Source organism: Sinohyriopsis cumingii, chromosome 12, assembly GCF_028554795.1.
Source record: "Sinohyriopsis cumingii isolate HCF-2022 chromosome 12, ASM2855479v2, whole genome shotgun sequence".
In the NCBI taxonomy this organism is placed as follows: domain Eukaryota; kingdom Metazoa; phylum Mollusca; class Bivalvia; order Unionida; family Unionidae; genus Sinohyriopsis; species Sinohyriopsis cumingii.
Window position 1 is genome coordinate 116,489,274 of NC_142972.1, and position 22,127 is coordinate 116,511,400.

Below are 22,127 nucleotides of genomic sequence, written 5' to 3' on the forward strand. Positions count from 1 at the left end.
GATATCCATGCAATATGATAAAACCAAGCAATAGCTTTTTGACCGTAATCACTAATCACTAGAGTCATCTACTATAAAATACTTTAATGAGATAAAAAGGAAACTTGTCACTGATGTTCGCTACCTGTTCTAAACGCACTCTGCCCTTTTATTTGAATGTATTCCGTGTACAGCCATTGTATCCACAAAGTCTCCTGTTATCGAAGCGGAAGCAAGAGCACTTATTCTATATACAAAGTTATTATCAGTATCCGGATTGACGGCCCGTATATTTCATCTGTGTATAACTTTTTTTGTCATTTTGCGCAAGACGCTGGTCAAAATGGGCTGGATAACGGTTATTTACACGAGCTTTTCTTTTCTGTGTTTGGCTATTCGTATCGAAGCCGGTAAGAAAACAGACTATAAATTTTAAGCTTGGCATGAGTTACTATATTATCCTATGTCTTTGTGACACCGGAACCAAATTTGGAAGGATAGTTTTTACCACAGGGTCTTGCATGCAAACTTTTCCCTGATATATATTTTAACTGGTTATCTCTGAAACATGACTAGTGTTTTTATTCAACCAAAGTAAACTAATTATATAAACAGAAGTGGCATACGATGATTCCTCACCCTAAGTGACTTTTGCATTTTCAAACTATGTGCTTGATAGTTTTGTCTACTACTAAATCGAATTTAGATGAATAAATGAAGGAATGAAGGATTGAAAGAAGGAAGGAGTCCTTCTCTCCATCCATGTATTCGTCTTTTCACCCACACGTTCATATTTACATCGGCCTATCTAATTTAAATTTATTCACGTTGTTTGCGATTACCTACTAAGAACGCCCTCTGCGGGGGAAAACATTCGTTTGGGTCAACAATATACCTTTTGGTATTTTTATTCAGTTTTCAACCTCGTGTAGTTCAAAATTTCATTATTTTTGTCGTGTATATATGATAATAATGATAATAATAATAATAATAATAATAATAAAACGGGATAATACAAATATTTATATACTGTTGAACATCAATCATAAGAGTATGAATCTGACGTATAAATTTTTAATATCAATGTAAATTCTTCCAAACGCTTGCTTTCAGACGTTTTGGGGGATGGAGTCTGGCTTATTCCCTTATTTTACGTAAAAATGCTGACAGCGATGTTGGTACTGTGATTGTTATTAAAAGTGAAGCATCAGAACTGATGATACTGTCAGGGCAATTTTGTTGATAATGAAACTAATGCGTTAACTGTCAGACTTATTGATGGGTATATCGTGTTATGATATCAAAACACATTTATTGTCTTTACTTTGAACAACGTAAGGAGCAATTTTGTATTTAAATGCATATTTTCTGACCAAACTGTGTGCGTATCACTTCGAGCATACTATCAATTATCCTTTGAATTTTATTTCTGTTTAGCATGTTCAAAGTCTTCGTTCTATGATATGATTAAGCACCAATATTTCTTTCCAATACTTTCGTTACGAATGTAATTAAATCTAACGAATTTGACACAATCAAACTCTACGAGACGTACTTATGATCTTCAACTAGGATAGTTCGACATGGTTGAAAACATGTACAAATTCTAATATTTAACCCAGTCAAACTATTACTTAATTACAGATTCATTAAACTCAATTATAGATCCATGAAACTCCATTGAACTCAATTACAGATCCATTAAACTCAATTACAGATCCCTTAAACTCAATTATAGATTCATGAAACTCCATTAAACTCAGTTACAGATCCATTAAACTCAATTATAGATTCATGAAACTCCATTAAACTCAATTACAGATCCCTTAAACTCAATTATAGATTCATGAAACTCCATTAAACTCAATTACAGATCCCTTAAACTCAATTATAGATTCATGAAACTCCATTAAACTCAGTTACAGATCCATTAAACTCAATTACAGATCCCTTAAACTCAAATATAGATTCATGAAACTCCATTAAACTCAGTTACAGATCCATTAAACTCAATTATAGATTCATGAAACTCCATTAAACTCAGTTACAGATCCCTTAAACTCAATTATAGATTCATGAAACTCCATTAAACTCAGTTACAGATCCATTAAACTCAATTACAGATCCCTTAAACTCAATTATAGATTCATGAAACTTCATTAAACTCAGTTACAGATCCCTTAAACTCAATTATAGATTCATGAAACTCCATTAAACTCAGTTACAGATCCATTAAACTCAATTACAGATCCCTTAAACTCAATTATAGATTCATGAAACTCCATTAAACTCAGTTACAGATCCATTAAACTCAATTACAGATCCCTTAAACTCAATTATAGATTCATGAAACTCCATTAAACTCAGTTACAGATCCATTAAACTCAATTACAGATCCATGTAATAGTTTTAGAACCTTCTCTTGATGAGTGTACTACTTCTATTTATGTTTTGTCTGTTCATTTTATTAATTTTCCGTCGAAAGACGGCTGGCTCAATGAATAGATAATGAGGCATTGTCTTCTAGTACGTTTTATTCAATGCATATTAGTATCAACTTTACCCTTTCGTCATTTTATATCAGTCCTCTTTTTACAGTGCCTCAACACTCACAAGGCATTGTTTCCTGGTTATTTTCTCTGACCTTGCCTGCGCCAGAATATTGGCTTGATTTTACGAAAAATTATTCTATTTTATGCGCGTTGTCAGACACATTCAAAAGAAAATAACTAGACAAGATATAAATGGTATTTTATTTCGATAATATTTATAAAACATTGTACCAGACATACCATCATCTGCTTGAAATTGCCTGAGTAATAATTTCCAATAATTACGTCGTTGATGTTAATGGAAGTTGTTCTTGCATCCATATTTCTGCTGCAATACCAACATGCTTTGTTGGCCCTTTTAAGTAAGGGTAATACACCATCAAAATTGATATACTATCTGTCCATTTTTGTTGTTTGTTTTATGTTATTCTTTGGTGGTAGTTTAAATTGTGGAGTGACCAAATGTACTCTTCTGTTTCAGTTTGAAATGAAACTATTCCAGGGATCATCATATCATTTCCATCGGACTACCATACATATCGCATCGTTTGTCCTTTTCATCTTAAAAGTCTTGTCCACTTTATTTACATCATTTTGCATGTTATAGAGTGCAGCCTTTCGATAAAAACAATCAATTACAATTCTATCCTTTGAAGTATTTCAATTTCTATAAAATCAGGTTCACCTATTATCACCCGTCTAATGTTAAAAAATGTCATCTGTAAAATCATGTAATCACTCGTTAGGGTTATATTTTGAAATCCTACGCGTCTTTCTCGTATTCCGTTGAGTTGTTTGATAGGTATCAGTTGTCAAGTAACCAACCGAGTTTAACCATGCCTTAGATCCATTGTTCGGGTTACAGTCTTCATTTGAAGTCACGCACACGCACACGCACACACAAACACACAGACGCACACACACACACACACTAACACACCTACACACACACTAATATACACGCACAAACTTTAAAAAGTTAAAACTTTTGTACGAGTACGAGGAAAGTATTCGATGTTCTCTGCTTCAAATAACTACATCATTGCATTTTATGAATTTTTTCGTTCATCGAGTCATATCTTTTATTGATTTCCATCTTTAAAGAGTCTCTGAATGCCCAGTATATATCATCCCGTCTTTTAGACTTCACGTTCTTAGCTCATGCGTATCGCTAGGAATTACCTACCACTGTGACATTTAATTTACATCCATTATTATCCTTTTAATATTACTTCATGTCCACGATGTCCGACATTGCGATCGACGCCATTTATGTGAAACATTTTGTAAATGAAATCATAATATGTTCTATGTGTTTGTTTGTGTAATGTCTAGGTAGATTGTTTAGTCAGCAAACTTTTCAATTTACTTTTTTGATCTTATTGTTTGATGGTATTCGTCGTCTGACTAATATTTTTGTAAAGCAACTGGACTTTGTAGGTATTAGTACATATACGTAAAAAATTTTTGCTTCGTAACAAAAGGAATATACTTAATTAGTTGTGTTTCTTTTATAGTAAAGAGATGATGTAAATGTCTGAAAAAAATGTTTATGTTAGCGTTTGGATGCGGTAAAAGGTTGCTTTAAGAATTGCTTTGTCAAACAAAGCACAATTCATCTGATTATCAGTACTATGAAAAATTATATTTATTCTGCCATGTTTTTTAAAAAAAATTATCAATAAAACTTCCACTGATCACAGCATCGAAATTGATATGTTTTATTCTTTCCGGTGGGTAAAAGAAATCAATAATTTAAAGTGTGAAAAGAGTATTAATTTCGCATTTCGCACATTTAATTTTCAATTCCTTATTTCCGATCTTTATAGTGCATCTTCCTGAGATTCGAACTTTTTCAAGATCTCTCTACAACGAATCCATAAAGACAGAGTTTGGAATTTAACGAAAGTAGAGTTAAGAGTTAATGTGGTCTCGGGAACTTCATATTATGAATTGCTTATAATATTCAATTAAATGTTTCTTTTTCACATCTATTTTTTTAAAATGTATTCAGCTTGTAATGAGCTTTAATATATTAACTGACCTTTAAGTTTCATCTTAGTTTTGCATGTAGCTTCAGTTCCATTGTTTCGTATTATGCTCTTATGTTCACTCTACGCTGGGCACACAGAGATGCCTAAGCAATAACGTTTGCGTCGTATGACGCGAGTGGAACCCACACTGTTAGAGTAAACTCCATTTAAAGTTCTTACATGTTTCGACTAGGGGTAAGGAGCTGAGCTTGCAGCTCTTTGAGCCCGAAATGGGTTCAAAGATAAACACAACACTTATGTATTCAATGATATTAATTGTAATAAATGTATATGTATCTTCTTTCACTCTCACAAAAAATGACAATGCAATGATAGCAGTCAATACTACTGTCATCGGGTGATCATATACCCTGTTTCAGATTTTAGTAGTTAAATACTACTGTGATTGACTTTAGTAGTCAAATACTAGCGTGATTGATTTTAGTAGTCAAATACTACCGTGGTTGATTTTAGTAGTCAAATACTAACGTGACAAATTTAGATAGTCAAACACTACCAGTAGCATACTAACATAGCGGGGAGGGCAGACGGGGCGGTTGCCCAGGGTGCCAGAGGTCTTGTGGCGCTAAAAACAGTATCGACATATATTTGGTGGGGGTGTGTGTTGATTTATCGGACTACGTCTACCTTAAGTCCAATACACGTTACTACATCGCCAAATTTACTGCAAGTTACTGCACTCCTAGGCACCTCTAGTAGCTCTTAATTGTTCCTATCCTCTTTCATATTCCTAGTCCCATCTAGTTTGCTAAACATAAGAATACCTTACTGTTATGTATATTTGATTTAAGTTATATTTGATACTTTCCAGAAATTAGTTTGATCTGACCATTTAGTTGAAAACACCTAAAAATCGAACTTTGTATCTTTTTTGTGACCTAGTTCCCGGACTTGATTGAGTATCAAGTAAACAACGTCTTTTTTGTGGGATACATAGAGATCAAGGCTGTACTGGAATACGTGACCTTAGACATATAAAAAGCTTCTAAACTGTTCTGGAATGTGATCACTTGACCCACATACGGGTATCTATTTTGCGTCTTTTTGACTGTATAACCGTTGTCTATAGGGAAATTAGTTAGTTGGGCCTTTACACTGGAAAGTGTTTGTTTGTGACCAGTTTGGAGTTACATTTTAATTTTCATTCAAATTATTTGGATTCTAGAAAATTAATTCTTTTTCCTGGAAATATTTGAGTGCTCATACATAATTCTTGGACAAAGACATATTTAATTTTTTTAGGAAATTCAAACACTGGCAGATTGTTCGTGAAACAGCAAAAGAGCTGAAGGCACAACAGCACAACACTAGCTACAGTATATATCACCACCTTCCATTTTTGAATATTTGTCGGGACTCGGACTTTAATTCATTAGAACATTTCATTACTAGGACTTCTAAAATTTAATTATTGGATTATTCTTGCCTTATTTCTGGATCTGATTCTTAAATTCGAAAGTTCTTTTTGATCTTTACATTGTTTTTCCAGAGAAATAAATTATTTGTTAAAATTTTCAAAGCTTGTTGTTTTAACTCTTTCTTTGTTACTGTTTATTAGAGCCTAAACACGTAACATTACAAATGATCTCTTTTTCACGACCGCTACCTAAATTAATAAATACAGATGCGCTCTACAATACACACACAAGAACATCAATCGGTACATACTACAAGCACTCCCATACATATGAATCCCGGCAATGCATGAACGACACGCAAATGTTCTGTTGATAAAGCCCGAAACTTGCCGAGCAATAGCTGGAGATTATTCAAAGTGTATCACAGAGTTTTTACTTGAATGGAAATATGAGTGAAAGAAGAAGAAATTATGTGATTCATTTTGACTCAAAGCTGCATCTTTCAATTGTTGCATGTAAAACAGTCCCTGGATCTGGATTTGTTGTACTTCGTTCTATAACTAGTAAACTTTATTTGTTAAACTTTTACCAATTATAACTCAAATAGCAACAGTCCTTCCGATTAAAATAAAATATTTGACCCAACAACATAATTTTTCAACACAGAATGTGTATACATGTTCAGTATGATGTCACTTAGAGAAATGATTGACAGCAAGAGTGTGCCACAGTTTCAGTTCTAAGCATTCAAATTGTTGGATAAGTGATCGGATGGATATGTAATGGGATGGATATGTGATGGGATGGTTATGTGATGGGATGGATATGTGATGGGATGGATATGTAATGGGATGGATATGTGATGGGATGATTATGTGATGGGATGGATATGTAATGGGATGATTATGTGATGGGATGGTTATGTGATGGGATGGATATGTAATGGGATGGATATGTGATGGGATGGTTATGTGATGGGATGGATATGTAATGGGATAGTTATGTGATGGGATGGATATGTGATGGGATGATTATGTGATGGGATGGATATGTGATGGGATGGTTATGTGATGGGATGGATATGTAATGGGATGGATATGTGATGATATGGTTATGTGATGGGATGGATATGTAATGGGATGGATATGTGATGATATGGTTATGTGATGGGATGGATATGTGATAGGATGGTTATGTGATGGGATGGTTATGTGATGGGATGGATATGTAATGGGATGGATATGTGATGGGATGGATATGTGATGGGATGGATATGTGATAGGATGGTTATGTGATGGGATGGTTATGTGATGGGATGGATATGTAATGGGATGGATATGTGATGGGATGGATATGTGATGGGATGATTATGTGATGGGATGATTATGTGATGGGATGGATATGTGATGGGATGGATATGTAATGGGATGGATATGTGATGGGATGATTATGTGATGGGATGGATATGTGATGGGATGGATATGGATGCAGATATTCCAGATTTACAGATTTTCTTTTCGGAATGTTGACAGAGTTCTTAAAAAGACTGAGAGTATTCTTCCTCCATTTTTTCAAACTTTACAGAATAACAAAATTAATAAAACATTGATGTATTGATGAGTATTCTCCTAAGCATATATAGAAATCTATCGAGATTCCTTATCTCCATTTGACCTAATTACCACACAGTTCATGTATAAATGCGGGTGTAAACAAATTTACCAGATTTTCATACTTTATCTGCCATAATTAAATCATACTATATAGCACATGTACTTTGTTGTATCTTTTCCTCTACTTTAATTAAATCATACTATATAGCATATGTATTCTGTTGTATCTTTTCCTCTACTATAATTAAACCATACTATATAGCACATGTACCTTGTATCTTTTCCTCTACTTTAATTAAATCATACGATATAGCACATGTACTTTGTTGTATCTTATCCTCAACTTTAATTAAATCATACCATAAAGCGCATGTTCTTTATTGTATCTTTTCCTCTACTTTAATTAAATCATACTATATAGCAAATGTCATTGTTGTATCTTTTCCTCTACTTTAATTAAATCATACTATATAGCACATGTACTTTCTTGTATCTTTTCCTCTACTTTAATTAAATTATACTATATAGCACATGTACTTTATTCTATCTTTTCCACTACTTTAATTAAATCATACTATATAGCACATGTACTTTATTGTATCTTATCCTCAACTTTAATTAAATCATACCATAAAGCGCATGTTCTTTATTGTATCTTTTCCTCTACTTTAATTAAATCATACTATATAGCACATGTACTTTCTTGTATCTTTTCCTCTACTTTAATTAAATCATACTATATAGCACATGTACTCTGTTGTATCTTTGCCTCTACTTTATTTAAATCATACTATATAGCACATGTACCTTATTGTATCTTTTCCTCTACTTTAATTAAATCATGCTATATATAGCACATGTATTCTGTTGTATCTTTTCCTCTACTTTAATTACATCATACTATATAGCACATGTACTTTATTGTATCTGTTTCTCTGCTTTAATGAAATCATACTATATAGCACATGTATTCTGTTGTATCCTTTCCTCTACTTTAATTAAATCATACTATATAGTACATGTACTTTATTGTATCTTTTCCTTTCTAATCGCTTGCGCATTTCCTCCTTACTTACAATATTAGTGCATTGTCATATTCATTGCCATGATCCTCAGTTGCTTTTTCATACCTTCCTGTATATTTGTGTTGTTCTGGCGCTTGCAAAACACTGTATATTTTATCGTCCTTACAATACTCTCATTTAAGTCTTTTGTCATTAGTTCCTTCTTATATGGAATAAATACGACATGAAATATGCACGATCATTTTAATTAATATGTGCTAAGCTGATATTATTGATTCATATTTCACATTTTGTATCACTTCTGTATTCGTCTGTCTGTAGCAGGTGTCACATTTTTAAGGTTGGATGTATGTACTAGTCTAACTTTACAATTAGATGTATGTACTAGTCAAACTTTACAATTAGATGTATGTACTAGTCTAACTTTACAATTAGATGTATGTACTAGTCTAACTTTACAATTTGATGTATGTACTAGTCAAACTTTACAATTAGATGTATGTACTAGTCTAACTTTACAATTAGATGTATGTACTAGTCTAACTTTACAATTAGATGAATCTACTAGTCTCACTTTACAATAGTTACATATATAAGTATAGATACATCAAAAGCTTAAAAGTCACTTTCTACTGACACATATTTGCCAGTGTATGATCGTTATAAAGTGGGCCCTGTTAGGTGTTTTTGTTCCTGAGTGCGTGGGTGTTGTATATTATTATGACTTGTGAACAAGACTTTATCAGAAGAAAACATGTAAGTGACTTTCCGGGGAGGCGTCAAACTAGAAGCAGCGTACATCGACCCGACTTATGGAATTCAATAAACGAGTCTTGCAAGGATTTTTAGTCATGTCCTCTTTTCGGTGCAGGTGTTTGCTCTAATTTAAAATAGATAGTGAATACAGGCTAAATACATGACTTTGATACCAAAATATTTATAATGTTTTCGTCTCTTCATTTTCTGATATTGACAGAATTGTTTCCACCGTAATTCTTTACGAGTGTCAGAAACCTTTTAAGTATAGTTTGAAGCTGTCTTAAATTAAAACGATCTCCTATCGCAACAGTATATTTCTTGGGTTGGCGTCATTACGAATTTCAGTTCTGAGGAAGGATTATTTCTTTTCTTGGACTGAAAACTTAGCATTTGAAAAGTTATTTACATACAAAATGTTTTAATAACAATACTGAGATCCAATGAAGACTTAGATTTTGTTTCGTTGAATGATTTATTGACTGATTACTTTTAATGATTGGCTTATCTGACAGATTGATTGATTAAATAGTCAAATCAAAACGATAGATCGATATTTGACTAGAACCTGAGACGTCAAGTTAAACTGATTCTTGAAGTTCTAATATTTACTCTAAGAACTCTTTGTTACCCCATAAAACCTATAAAAAGCTAAAAGATAAATTCAGATGTTTCCCAACACACCTCCACATTTAGAGCTAAATTAAGTTTTATGTCCAAAACACGTCCCACAGCGTGTATATTTGAGCTAAATTAACCTGTATGTCCAACACGCGTCCCACAGGCGCGTCTTTTAAAGGTAAATTAAACTTTATGCCCAACACACGTCCCACCGGAGTGTCCTTTAGAGCTAAATTAAACTTTATGCCCAACACACAACCGACCGGAGTGTCTTATAGAACTAAATTAAACTTTATGCCCAACACACATCCCACAGTGTGTATATTTGAGCTTAATTAACATTTATGTAAAACACACTTCCCACAGCGCGTCCTTTAGAGTTAACTTAAACTTTATGACCAAACACACGTCCCACCGGAGTGTCTTTTATAATTTCATATGCATAGCAACGTGAGTTTACACTGTACAAAGTTGATGAAGAATAGCCAGAAAGTCCGACTTTTGGAACTACTTTAGACCTTGCACGTATGAATTATGTCGTAGTTGTAGATAATCAGCTTTTTCAATATTTTCCTGGGTGGGTGGGTGGTGGTTGTTAGTTAAATAAAACTACTTTCAGAGCAATTTTGGAAATGTATTCCTTTTCTCCACAAATTGTTTTTACCAAATTAGAGTGTACACCAATCCCCAACCCCCACAATGTTATTATTTGGTTGCATCTCTATTTGTAGGCTAGTTTATGGATTAGTATGTATCTTCCCTTACGTTTATATTCAGCCCATTAGGTATAGTACACATTCCAATGAAATCTAAGAGAATGGACTGAAAATAATCCTCCTTGAACTGGAAACGCGCTTTTCTATTGCATCCATAAACTAGAATTAAAAATAGTTAATTGTAAAAGTGTTTTGTTATTACTACAAGACTGAGAAAAGAAAGAAACGAAACTTTAATTGTTTTTAAACAAAATTTAATTAGATTAGAATATAATAAATACATACAAACGTTCGATTTTGTCTATTCTATAACGTTTTGGGGTCATCAATACAGTGGTCAGTGCAAATCCTATTATTCAATGAAATATTAACAATTAAACGTTATGTCGGCCAGATCTTGAATAAATAAAAGCAAATGTTTCTGGAAACCCAGTGTGTCACGTGCATCCGTGCAATGGTATATTCCTGAATCTAGCTTGGAAAAACTTGAACATAACACTATACCACACAATTTTGACTTTGAGGACGCAGCTCGTCGCTGACTGAATGCTCATGCGTTTGAGACAAAAAGGAAAGAATGAAAGACGCATTGTACCCTTTGCAAGTTTTCAGTTTTAGTATGGCACATTTGCCTGTGGTGAAATGTTTCTTAAGTGTGCTCCAACTTTTTTGTAAGCATTATCCCAATCTTCTTCAGTAAGTGTAAAGAATACGTCTTGCACATCCATTCCAGCACTTTATTACAACTGTGTTCTTTTCTGATCTGAACTGCATCTGTGATAATTTTCCCAGTCACATACAACTCAAATGCGCGTATCCGTATTTTCCACTTTGCTGCGATGCTAGCAATTTCAGAAAAATCAAACTGAGGTACTGACATAATGTCTTGCATTGTCGTTGCCGTCATTTTGAACTACGATGTTTTTATATTCCATCTTCGTCGCAAAATATAGGATCCGATAATAACGTATTAGATCAATATCTTCGGATTTAACCAACACGACATTCACAATTTAAGGTCCACCATTACAGCATTTATTTTCCAGTTTCCTTGTACATTAGCACAACAACAGAAGGAGTAACAATTATATGGCAATAGGGAGACGTCATTGTCTCAATATGTATCATTCAGATAATGTATTATAAGTATTCTTACATTATATCAGATATATTCAATATATTTCAAATACAACTCTTTGGTAAATACTACTTCCAATAAACTCAAGAGAAAACTCAGGTTGGACAAATACAGCTAATGAAATAAAATTTCCATTTATCTGCGACACCTGACCAAGAAAAAAACTTAAATACTGAAACAGCTTGAAGTGTTCCGATTCATGCCATAATTGAGGACTTGCAAAACGGTTTCAAAAATAATAAATGTTATATAAATATTTATATAAGTTATCTAACCGTCTAATCCTCTGTCTGTAAAGTTCTTACTAAATATATTTAAACCACAAATAAAAATGCATTCCTAACTATTCATAATTTCTGGTAATCTCCGTAAGCGATTGGAACACCTCCCGTTTGTGACGTAAGAGAATTCACTCATTCGCAATCTTCGCCATTGTTAGTGTTTTCAATGAGTCTCAGGCAAGCGATTAAAGGTAAAGTTTGGTCAAGTTTTCAGAAGTAAAGTTTCCCATAAAATGCCATCAATAGTATCTTATTAAACACGTCCAGCTAGTCATTTTGGTTGTGTAAACGTAAAACAAAATACGATTGTAAAAATCGACTGTCAATCCTTAGAGAAAAAAGTCGCTGGGTTTCAGGAAAGACTATCAATTGCCACAACTTATCTCGGCCGGTGGTAGTGTCTCCTAACGTCAACTTAAATTCAAGGCATCAGATGTAAGTTAAAAATACCAGTTTTACAGTCTTTCTGATCTGGGCAATCGTTTTGTCATGTTTTAAACCTTTGCTTCTAAATATATTTATCGGCAATAACTTTGTTCATTTAGTTAACTCGTGTCTCGTTCATTTTACTCGGCGATTTTGTTGGAGAATAGCCTTTGACGCGTGTATGTGTATGTAGATATAAGGTACTGTTAAGTTTATACTTCTGAAACTAGCATTTATAAAGAATATGTTCGTTCTATAAAGGACGATACACTATTTTACAGTTTGACTTTCACATATATTGTTGAACGTTTGTGGGACTTTTTCCATGAAGATATCAGTTTCTGTCTCCACACGTTTACTTTTCTGCTTTCAATATATATCTTAAACAGATCCAGTGGATTTGTTTCAAGGCTGGATTACTTTAGAAAGCAACATATTGTGGAAATCTGACAGCTTTTTTTCAAGGTTGAATAGATTTTTATGTTGGCTTCTTAGCGAAATGAGAGGGTATTACAAAAGGAATCCTGTAATACGCCCCTGTCGATGTAAAATACAATAAACTAAAACGAGAGGAATCTCAAAATTTGGCAGGTCACAATAAAATGTTACAATTCTTGTATAAGTATTTTATTAGATAATTGTTATAAATAGTTGTTTGTACGATACGGCTAAACACAAACACTAATTTCAAAACAAATACTGGATGAGACACGGATCTTGCAATCTACGAACGTCTAATTCGCTCTGTGCGGACCTTACAACACTTCACTTCAGCAGCAAACAATCTGAATTTGAATAGGTCAGGTAAGTAGGTGTCGAAAATAAACGTACCGTACTGATGTTGATAATCTGAAAGACAAATGCATAGCAGCATACAGTGAGAGAATCTCCAAGACGGATACAGAACAGGATATAAAGGGTTATTACTCAAGTTCAAAAATATCTTATTTCCATATGTGTAACAATGAAATTAGGCTACAAGTTTTCACAACTTAGAAAAAAGCCATTTCTCTTGGGAAAGTTGCCCATTATACGTTAATAGGGCTAAACGTTTTCACACAGCTAAACGCGTATTATTCCTTAATCATTAAGAGTATACTTTTTAATAATCTTTTCTTTGCATTTATTTTTAGTATTGAAGTTTTTGAGATAAAAAATAGCACATGTACTACTGACAGTTGGTACATTCAGACAAAATGATAGTGAAAGTATGTCAGACGCTGTAAAATTTATTATCAGTGTTCTATATGGGAAAATAAATCATTTAAGTGTAATATTTATTTTGTTTGATGTTTCTATAATCGCCATCGCATTTCCAGTCATAACACGTGATCGACAGAAACAAAAATCGCTCTATATAGTGTATTCTTTTGTGACTAATCGTTCCCATTCATTAGTGTCAGAAGGCATTTAAAGACAAAACAATGAGTGTTTCCTATTGCACTATATTTAAAATTAGGGTAGATAGGTTGGAGATTTTCAGCATCCTATTTTTTATAATGATTCGTATATACAATGTACCAAGTACTAAGCACTTCAAATACTGGGCTAAACCAGCTCAGTTAGATGCACTAATAAATTTCGGGTATTTTAAAGGTTTTTGTCTAAAACAAATTAGACATGCATATTATAATGATTTGTATATATAATGCACTTAGCATTTCAAGTACTGAGTTAAACCAGCTGAGTTAGATACACAAATCAATTTTGGGAAATTGTATTTTGGAAATTTTTTACCGGGGGTGGGGGGTGAGGGATGTGCTAGGGTCGGCGACGTAAAGTAGGGACGGTCGGCCGACCGGAAACAAGCACATATTTTGCCTAACTAAAATGTTTGTTATTTTTATGGAATAATAGTATATTTAATTGGTATTTATATGGAATAGTATTATATTTAATCGGTATTTATATGGAATAATAGTATATTTAATTGGTATTTATATGGAATAGTATTTTATATTTAATAATATTATATTTAATTTGTATTTATATGGAATAATAGTATATTTAATTGGTATTTATATGGAATAGTATCATATTGAATTGGTAGTTATATTTAATAACATTATGTTTAATTTGTATTTTTATGGAATAATATTACATTTATTTGGTATTTATACGAAATAATAATATATTTATTTGGTAAGCATTTTGGTTTAGTGCATCAGTTATTTGCAACAGCAAATATTCTTTTGCAGCAAGTGTTATTCAGTTGCAAAAACCTTTTATGCATGAGAGATACGTCTTATTCATTTGGTATAAGTTATCGTAAACTTCAACTGGAATGCCAGCTTTCGTTGCATTGATGAAATGGAACTGTGGAAGATAACAACTACCTGAAGTAATTGTTACAAAATGTTCTTATGTCACCTTGTTTAGGCTCGAATAAACAGTAACACAAGAAAGAGTGAAAACAAGCTTTGAAAAATTATAATAATTTATTTTGTGTGTGTGTATGTGTGTGTGTGTGATTTGGATTTTTAACGTAGCTTTGAAAAAATTTCAGTCATATCGCTACGATGTCTGCAGTGTGGCAGTTTATAGTGATGTCTGGGGCATCATGCCGCAGACATGTAGTATGATGTCCCGCCCAGTCACATTATCCTGCCACCAGGCCGACCAGTCCTAACACTAAACTTTTAATGCTGAGCGCCAAGCGAGACAGCTTTAAGTCTTTGGTATGACTCGGCCGAGGATCGAACAAACGACCTCTCGCATCCCAGGCGGACGCTCTAATCACTAGGCCACCGGAGCGGTCAATATAATAATAATAATAATGATAATAATAATAATTAATAATTTCCCCGGAAAAATTCTGTAGAAATGAAAAAAATATGAACTTACGGTTTTATAGAATCAAATCCAAAAATAATCCAAGAATAATCCACGAATAAAATTTTATAAGTCCTAATGACAAAATGTTCTACTGATTTCAAGTTCGAATCCCGACGAAGAATCCAAGATGGAAGATCATGACGTATGGTGAAATCTGTAGTGTTGAATTCTACAGTTCCTTGTAGAAACAAAAATTATCACTCCGGTTTCTGATAGCTAAATAATTTTTATAAAAACTGTCCTTGTTGTTTTCCATACAAAATAACAGGATTAATCCTTTTGAATCCAAGTAATTTGAAATAACTCTAAACAGAGTAATTTGAATAACTCTAAACAGCACAACATACAACTTTCAGTTTAACAGCCCAGCTTCTACTACGAATAATTATCCAAAACAGAGGTCATATCGTCTCCTAAACCTAAACAAGCGGTCTCGTGATCATCTTCTAGAAGCTCATATAATTATGTACTTTGCCCCCCCCCCCCGAATTTGCATGTGCTGTAAAATGTAAAACTGCTGTTGCTTATATACGAAAATTAATAAGCCCGTCAAGATCCCCCCAATCAGGTTTTGCCCCCCTCCCCCTCAAGTTCGCCCCTCCCCCCCCCCCCGAGAAAGTTGAAATGACGTCCCTGCTGTGCAGCCTGACAAAGACAGTCAGTTCCGTTGCACAGTCCAGCATGGACGGCCAGTTCTGCTGTGCGGAACATCAAAGACAGCCAGTTCTGCTTAACAGAATAAGCCTAAAAATGAGATAAACAAGCTTTCTAACCCCTTCATACTAGTTACCCATAACCTCTCTTTAAATGCTCCTGCGTGATCTAACCATGTTCTGCCTTCATTACAATATTTTTTTTATTTATTTTCGATGTTAAGTTTTCCGCAGTGACACAATAAAGTCGACTACACAGATCTCGCGACAAGCATGGTTGTCCTATAAAGTTTGAGAAACTGAGACAGATGTACTACAATAAATTGAATGCCATTCTTTTAACGTTAGCAGCACTCCTAGTATCTGATTTTTATTTCTTCCGGTTTGAGATATTTCCAGTTCAGATAATTTCTCTGCTTAAATTTTTCACAGTTATTGAACATTTAGGAACAGTACCGATAGAGCCAGCCTTGCTTGACAATTAAGTCAACGCATTACCTTTTGGCCGGTTTATTAAACTGCCCGATGCTAACTGTTGAAATAGGTTTACCAAGAAATCTCGATGCATTTTTCCTTGTAATGTGTGATTGTATCAGTCATTGTGTACATGTTTTACTTAAATCGTAATGATTACGCTAAAATTGCAGTTGTTGGCAGGTTCATGTATGCAGTCACCTGCCATGACCCCACATGACTAGAACTCATTTATACTTGACTGCATGAAGACTAAGGTAGTTCTAACCATTTGGTCATCACTATGGTTACAGCCGACCATCCGACGATGTAATTTCAACACAGCTTCATTAATGAACGAGGTTGTTGAGCGAATCGTCGTATCGAGCACATGTACTCCTTATTCCCAATATCACACCACAGCTAAATTCGACGACATACCAATTATCTGAACACGTAGTTAATCGTCAGCAAATGTAGATGTCACTGTGTCTTTGATAGCAGAATAGTTCAGCTGCAGAGCTAAATAATAAGAAAACCTGATGTTATGTTTCCAGTGCGTCGAACGTAGTCTGATCAAATGATTCTTAAACAGCCTGATAATTGTGCTTGTTTGTAATATACCGGATAAGTTAAGTGTCTAATTTATTTATTCTTGTTAAAAATATATATGAATAGATGGTGTGTATAATCATTGTATTCTTTTATTTAAATGCGCAGGTTCAAATCGATTTTCTTTTTTGGATACACAAACAAAAATGTTTCGCATAATGGGACTCAGATAAAGAATACTTTTGACGACGACAACCACGATAGTACATTTGAATTAGCAAAGGCTGAGAGAGGTGACACTGGATAGTGAAAATACAAGACAGTTGACATGAACTTCTAGTTTACATATGGAGTTTAAATAAAGAGTCAAACATGAACAAAATTTAGGTCCTGTAACCATTTCCGTTCACTCAAGAACAAGCATAACATATGACTTATCTTTGGGGTCATTTTTATCAGTAAATGATATCAAGGAACATCATTGACAATATTTCCCTGTCTCTCTAGTTTTCTGTTAATATTAATTGTTTGATCCATTGTTACCCAGGTCGACCCAACAAAGTGTTTAGTTATTCTGCCATCTTATATTTTCGTTTAATTGCACGTTAAAGAAATTGAATGTAGTGGGTAATTTGAAATATTGTTACCTCTTAGGGTACAGATTCTCAATGCTAAAGTGCACGGGTCAAGTAACAGTCACATGACAAATCCATTGACGTTCGAGCCGTCACAATCCCAAAAATATTTATCATGAGCGATAAATCTCATCTAATTCGATGCTCGATATTGACGGAACAAACGATACCCGCCAATGTAGCCCCGCATATAAGTGTAATTTGGATTTTAACATAGCAATTTTACACTTTTTCAGTCATATCGCTATCATGTCTGCAGTGTGGCAGTTTATAGTGATGTCTAGCACTGAAGCATCATGCCACACACATGACATCATGTGCCACCCAGTCACATTATCCTGCCACCAGGCCGACCAGTCATAACACTAATCTTTTAATGCTGAGCGCCAAGCGAGTCGGCTGCTATTACCATTTTTTTATGTCTTTGGTAAGACTCGGCCGGGATTCGAACCCGTGACCTCCCGCATCCGAGGCGGACGCTCTAACCACTTAGACCACCAGAGCGGTCTCGCAGCCCCTAAATTTGAAACTAGCTACGAGAAATGTCGACTGGTATGTGAAAATATTCGATATGTATTATGTAAATATCTGTTTGCAATAACTGCAGTGTGTTACAAACATGTGAACTCAGATCCCAAATCACCAACATAACAATTCACGTTTAGGTATTGATTTATTGGACAAGGTTGGAACGACATAAGGCATCTTTTTTAATTTGCACTCTTGTAAATACTAATTGGAAATGCTGCAGCTTGAGATACACTTCTGCTTGCAATGATAGCCACATCTATTGAAAATTCATGCATTTTTAAACTTGAAACCACGCAACAAAGTTTTTTCTGGAAGTTCGAAGACCTCCAAACCAGTTGGCAAGAGGGAGTTGGCCCCATGGACATTATTTTCTTTGATTTTATGGTAATATTACAATAGACTAAGATAAAGTATGGTGTAAAAATTCTGCATTTTAAACTTTAATAAAGTTACGTTTGAAACAAAAATCTTGAAAAAATTGTCTTTGGTCACTCTATTGGAAATATGAAGCGTAATCCACTAAAAGAATTTGAAATCATTCCGGCATGTCTAATTTCACAATACTACATTTCAGAAATAATCCTTTCCAATGGAACACATATCATGAGAAAAAGGAACGATACTGAGGAATATACAGTCATTAGAGAGGTAAGCCATGTCATGAATCCAGATTATGATCAATTGTAAAATTCTATAATATGCGTGTTACTGGGTATGATATGTATGATCAATTTCTATATGCGTGTTACTGGGTATGCTATGTATGATAAATTTCTATGTGCGTGTTACTGGGTATGATATGTATGATCAATTTCTATATGCAATGCGTGTTACTGGGTACATGTATGATCAATTTCTATATGCGTGTTACTGGGTATGATATGTATGATCAATTTCTATATGCGATGCGTGTTACTGAGTATGATATGTATGATCAGTTTCTATGTGCGTGTTACTGGGTATGATATGCAATACCAGAATAGGAATCAAGTCAGAGATCTCTCAACGTAGAGCTTGACATTGTAGAGGGGATTCAATATCATGTAATTGAAAACAAAAAATAAAAATTAAATGAAAATCGAAATTACAGATGCAGTATTTTGTATAATTAGATAACAAATTTACCCATGCCCATGAATCGGGTTTAAATTCTCCTTTTTTGGATAGTTATCAACTTTTAGATTTGTATAGTTTATAGTTTATAACATACGTTTTGAATTAACATCTGTTTTGTTGTGAAAAGGAATGTACACACACATACACACACACGTATGTATGTATGTATGTATGTATGTATGCATGTATGTATGTATGTATGTATGTGTGTGTGTGTATGAATGTATGTATGTATGTATGTATGTATGAATGCATGAATGCATGAGTATGATTGGATGTATGTATGTATGTATGTATGTATGTATGTATGTATTTGTACATATGTATGAATGAATGTATGTATGCATGCATGTATGAGTATGTTTGGATATATGTATGTATGTGGTTATTTATATATATATATATATATATATATATATATATATATATATATATATATATATATATATATATAATTTAGTTAAATATACTGAAGTGACGTTTGAATGAACGTTTCCTTAACTGTAATGTTTCCGCCTGAATGTGTATGTTGAAGTCAGTTGAATTGATTTGCCCCTTATTTGACTATTTGTGTGCGGATGATGTTTAGTGATGTCATGCTAATTTCTATAGACAAAGAGACAAATGACGTCAATACGTATGTCCTTTGAAAACTTAAAATTTCGTAATTTCTTCGTTGAGACAATATTTCTGCGTTGGATCGTCATTTGATGAGGTATTCCACTTTGTAAGGTCCATTAAACCAACTACATACTTTAGTATTGTGAATCTCCACGAATCTACCGGTATTACTTAGTTGTTTTTATCTCCAATTAACGTATGACTCCACGTACTATTTCAATTGGTCCTACAACTTTGTTTCAACTACATACCGGGAATGTACAGTACGTCTGCACAATACCAACGATTCCACTTAAAGTAAATTGAAGTAATGTAAAAGTGTTAATTCAAACTCAATCGCACTTAGTACATTTAAATATAATATACTTAGCATGAATTTACTTACATTAACTAAATTAAATTTAAATACGTAATCCTTAGCGTAATTAAGTATCTGATAATTCCACTTTGCACAAACATGAAATGTTATATTCTCTTATGTATCTCCTCTAGATCAGTTATTCCACCTTGAATTTGAACCCAAACTTGATACCTTGTTTGGCAGTGGATTGGATGGAAGAACAACTATTCTGGTATGATGAGACAAACTTCAGCAAAGCCATACACACATCGAATCTCGATGGTAGTCTGCAGAGAATCATCATTACTAAGGGTAAATGCTACTTCTACTACTACTACTACTATTACTTCTATTACTTCTTCTTCTTCTACTACTACTATTACTAATAATAATAAATAATAATAATGAAGCAGCAAGATGGGGGAGGGGGCAGAAAGAACAAAAATGTCGGCCGATTTTTTTAGGGAGCCCCTCATCAAAGTCTGTTTTGCAAAGAGGGACCTAAAAAAATTTGTTTTAGCCAAGTAGTGATGACTCATTAAACTTTCTAAAAGCCAGGCCGAGGCTTGTATGAGAATACGCTATCGATTTGTTTTTGTGGAGAGAGGGCGAATTTTTTTTTAGTAATAAATGGATGCGCCCGCGGTCATGATGAATGGCGTTGGATATCTGTTAAATTTTGGGTAATTGTTATATTTTTTAACTGTACCATTGCAATTGTTGGATTGCTAAGGACGAAAGAGTTTTTTTTTTTGTTTATTAATGTGTAATCAAGCACACACACCTTAAGTGGACCCAAGATGCTTTTGAATTAACACCATTTTTTGGGTCAGAGGGGCCCAGGCAAGTTGCACATGGGTTAGTTTTATTTTCATAAGTTTACGATTACCCATTAACGATATTTCGTCTGGTCCTCCCACCCCACCCCACCCCACTGTAAAAGCATCAGTCGCAGACGCTGAAAATATTTTATCCCGTTTTTCGTTTTTTGGACCCGAATGCATGAAATCGTTTTCAGTAATCGATATAAAGTTTGTCTGTATTCTTTAAACACGTCGGCTCTGTCTCAGTTAAGAATATGCGATAAAATAATTTATATGGGCATACGCGCTTACTGAACAGACATACGGATAGCAGCAGGGAGGGTGAGCCCACCTCATTTTATAAGCGTTATTTTGGTAAACTAACCCTTATTACAAAAACGAAAAAAATAAATAACGTGAAACCGAGGTCTCTAACTTTCCGCGAGTGAGACTCTCTTGGTGTTATTTCTTTTTTCGCATCATCGTTTTCGAAAAGTATGCGTGAGTTTTACTACGATGACGCATTATCGAGGTCGCCCCCCCCCCCCCCCCGCTGCTATTAATTAAAAATTGTTATATCAAATAATGGTTCATCCGGAATCTTATACTGCTCGGTTAGCTCGAGAGCGTCGAGAGCGACTGGAAGCAATTAAGAAATTTCTCCCTGTGAGATTCTTTTAGAGAAAACCTCCAAACTCGACAAAAGTTACTGAAAGAGTTGCAACAGCTACTGAAAGTCTTCTTCCATCAATCAAACAAGCTGCCGAACAAACTGGAAAAACAGCAGCGAGAACTACGAAAACAAAAAAGATTTTACGAGAACTCCCAACTGAAATAGTGCAGCTCAACCTCCACCTGTCCATGAAGAAATGGTTGAAGGTATTGGCAAAATTCGTACTGAAGTCGCCGACGTGAGAAAAGAACTTGTGCCTAAACCTAAACCAATAAAGGAAAATATTGAACTGACTGCAAAATTTAACGAAGGCGTTATTAAGCAAGTTAAAGAAATTGAAGAAAATATTTACCTGATATGATACTGAAAAGTATAGCTCAAAAAGACAAAATTTTA

General features: G+C 34.0%; 1 protein-coding gene across 1 annotated transcript in view; it reads left to right on the plus strand.

Moving 5' to 3' along the window:
* Positions 1-268: 268 nt before the first annotated feature.
* LOC149787305 (uncharacterized) overlaps positions 269-22,127 on the plus strand; it is a 170,405-nt gene continuing 148,546 nt past the window's right edge. Inside the window, exons 1-3 of the mRNA XM_089977841.1 lie at positions 269-389; positions 18,753-18,826; positions 20,408-20,567. Of these exons, the coding sequence (XP_089833967.1) occupies positions 323-389; positions 18,753-18,826; positions 20,408-20,567 (301 nt within the window). The 5' untranslated portion in view covers positions 269-322. The remainder of the gene's footprint in view (positions 390-18,752; positions 18,827-20,407; positions 20,568-22,127) is intronic.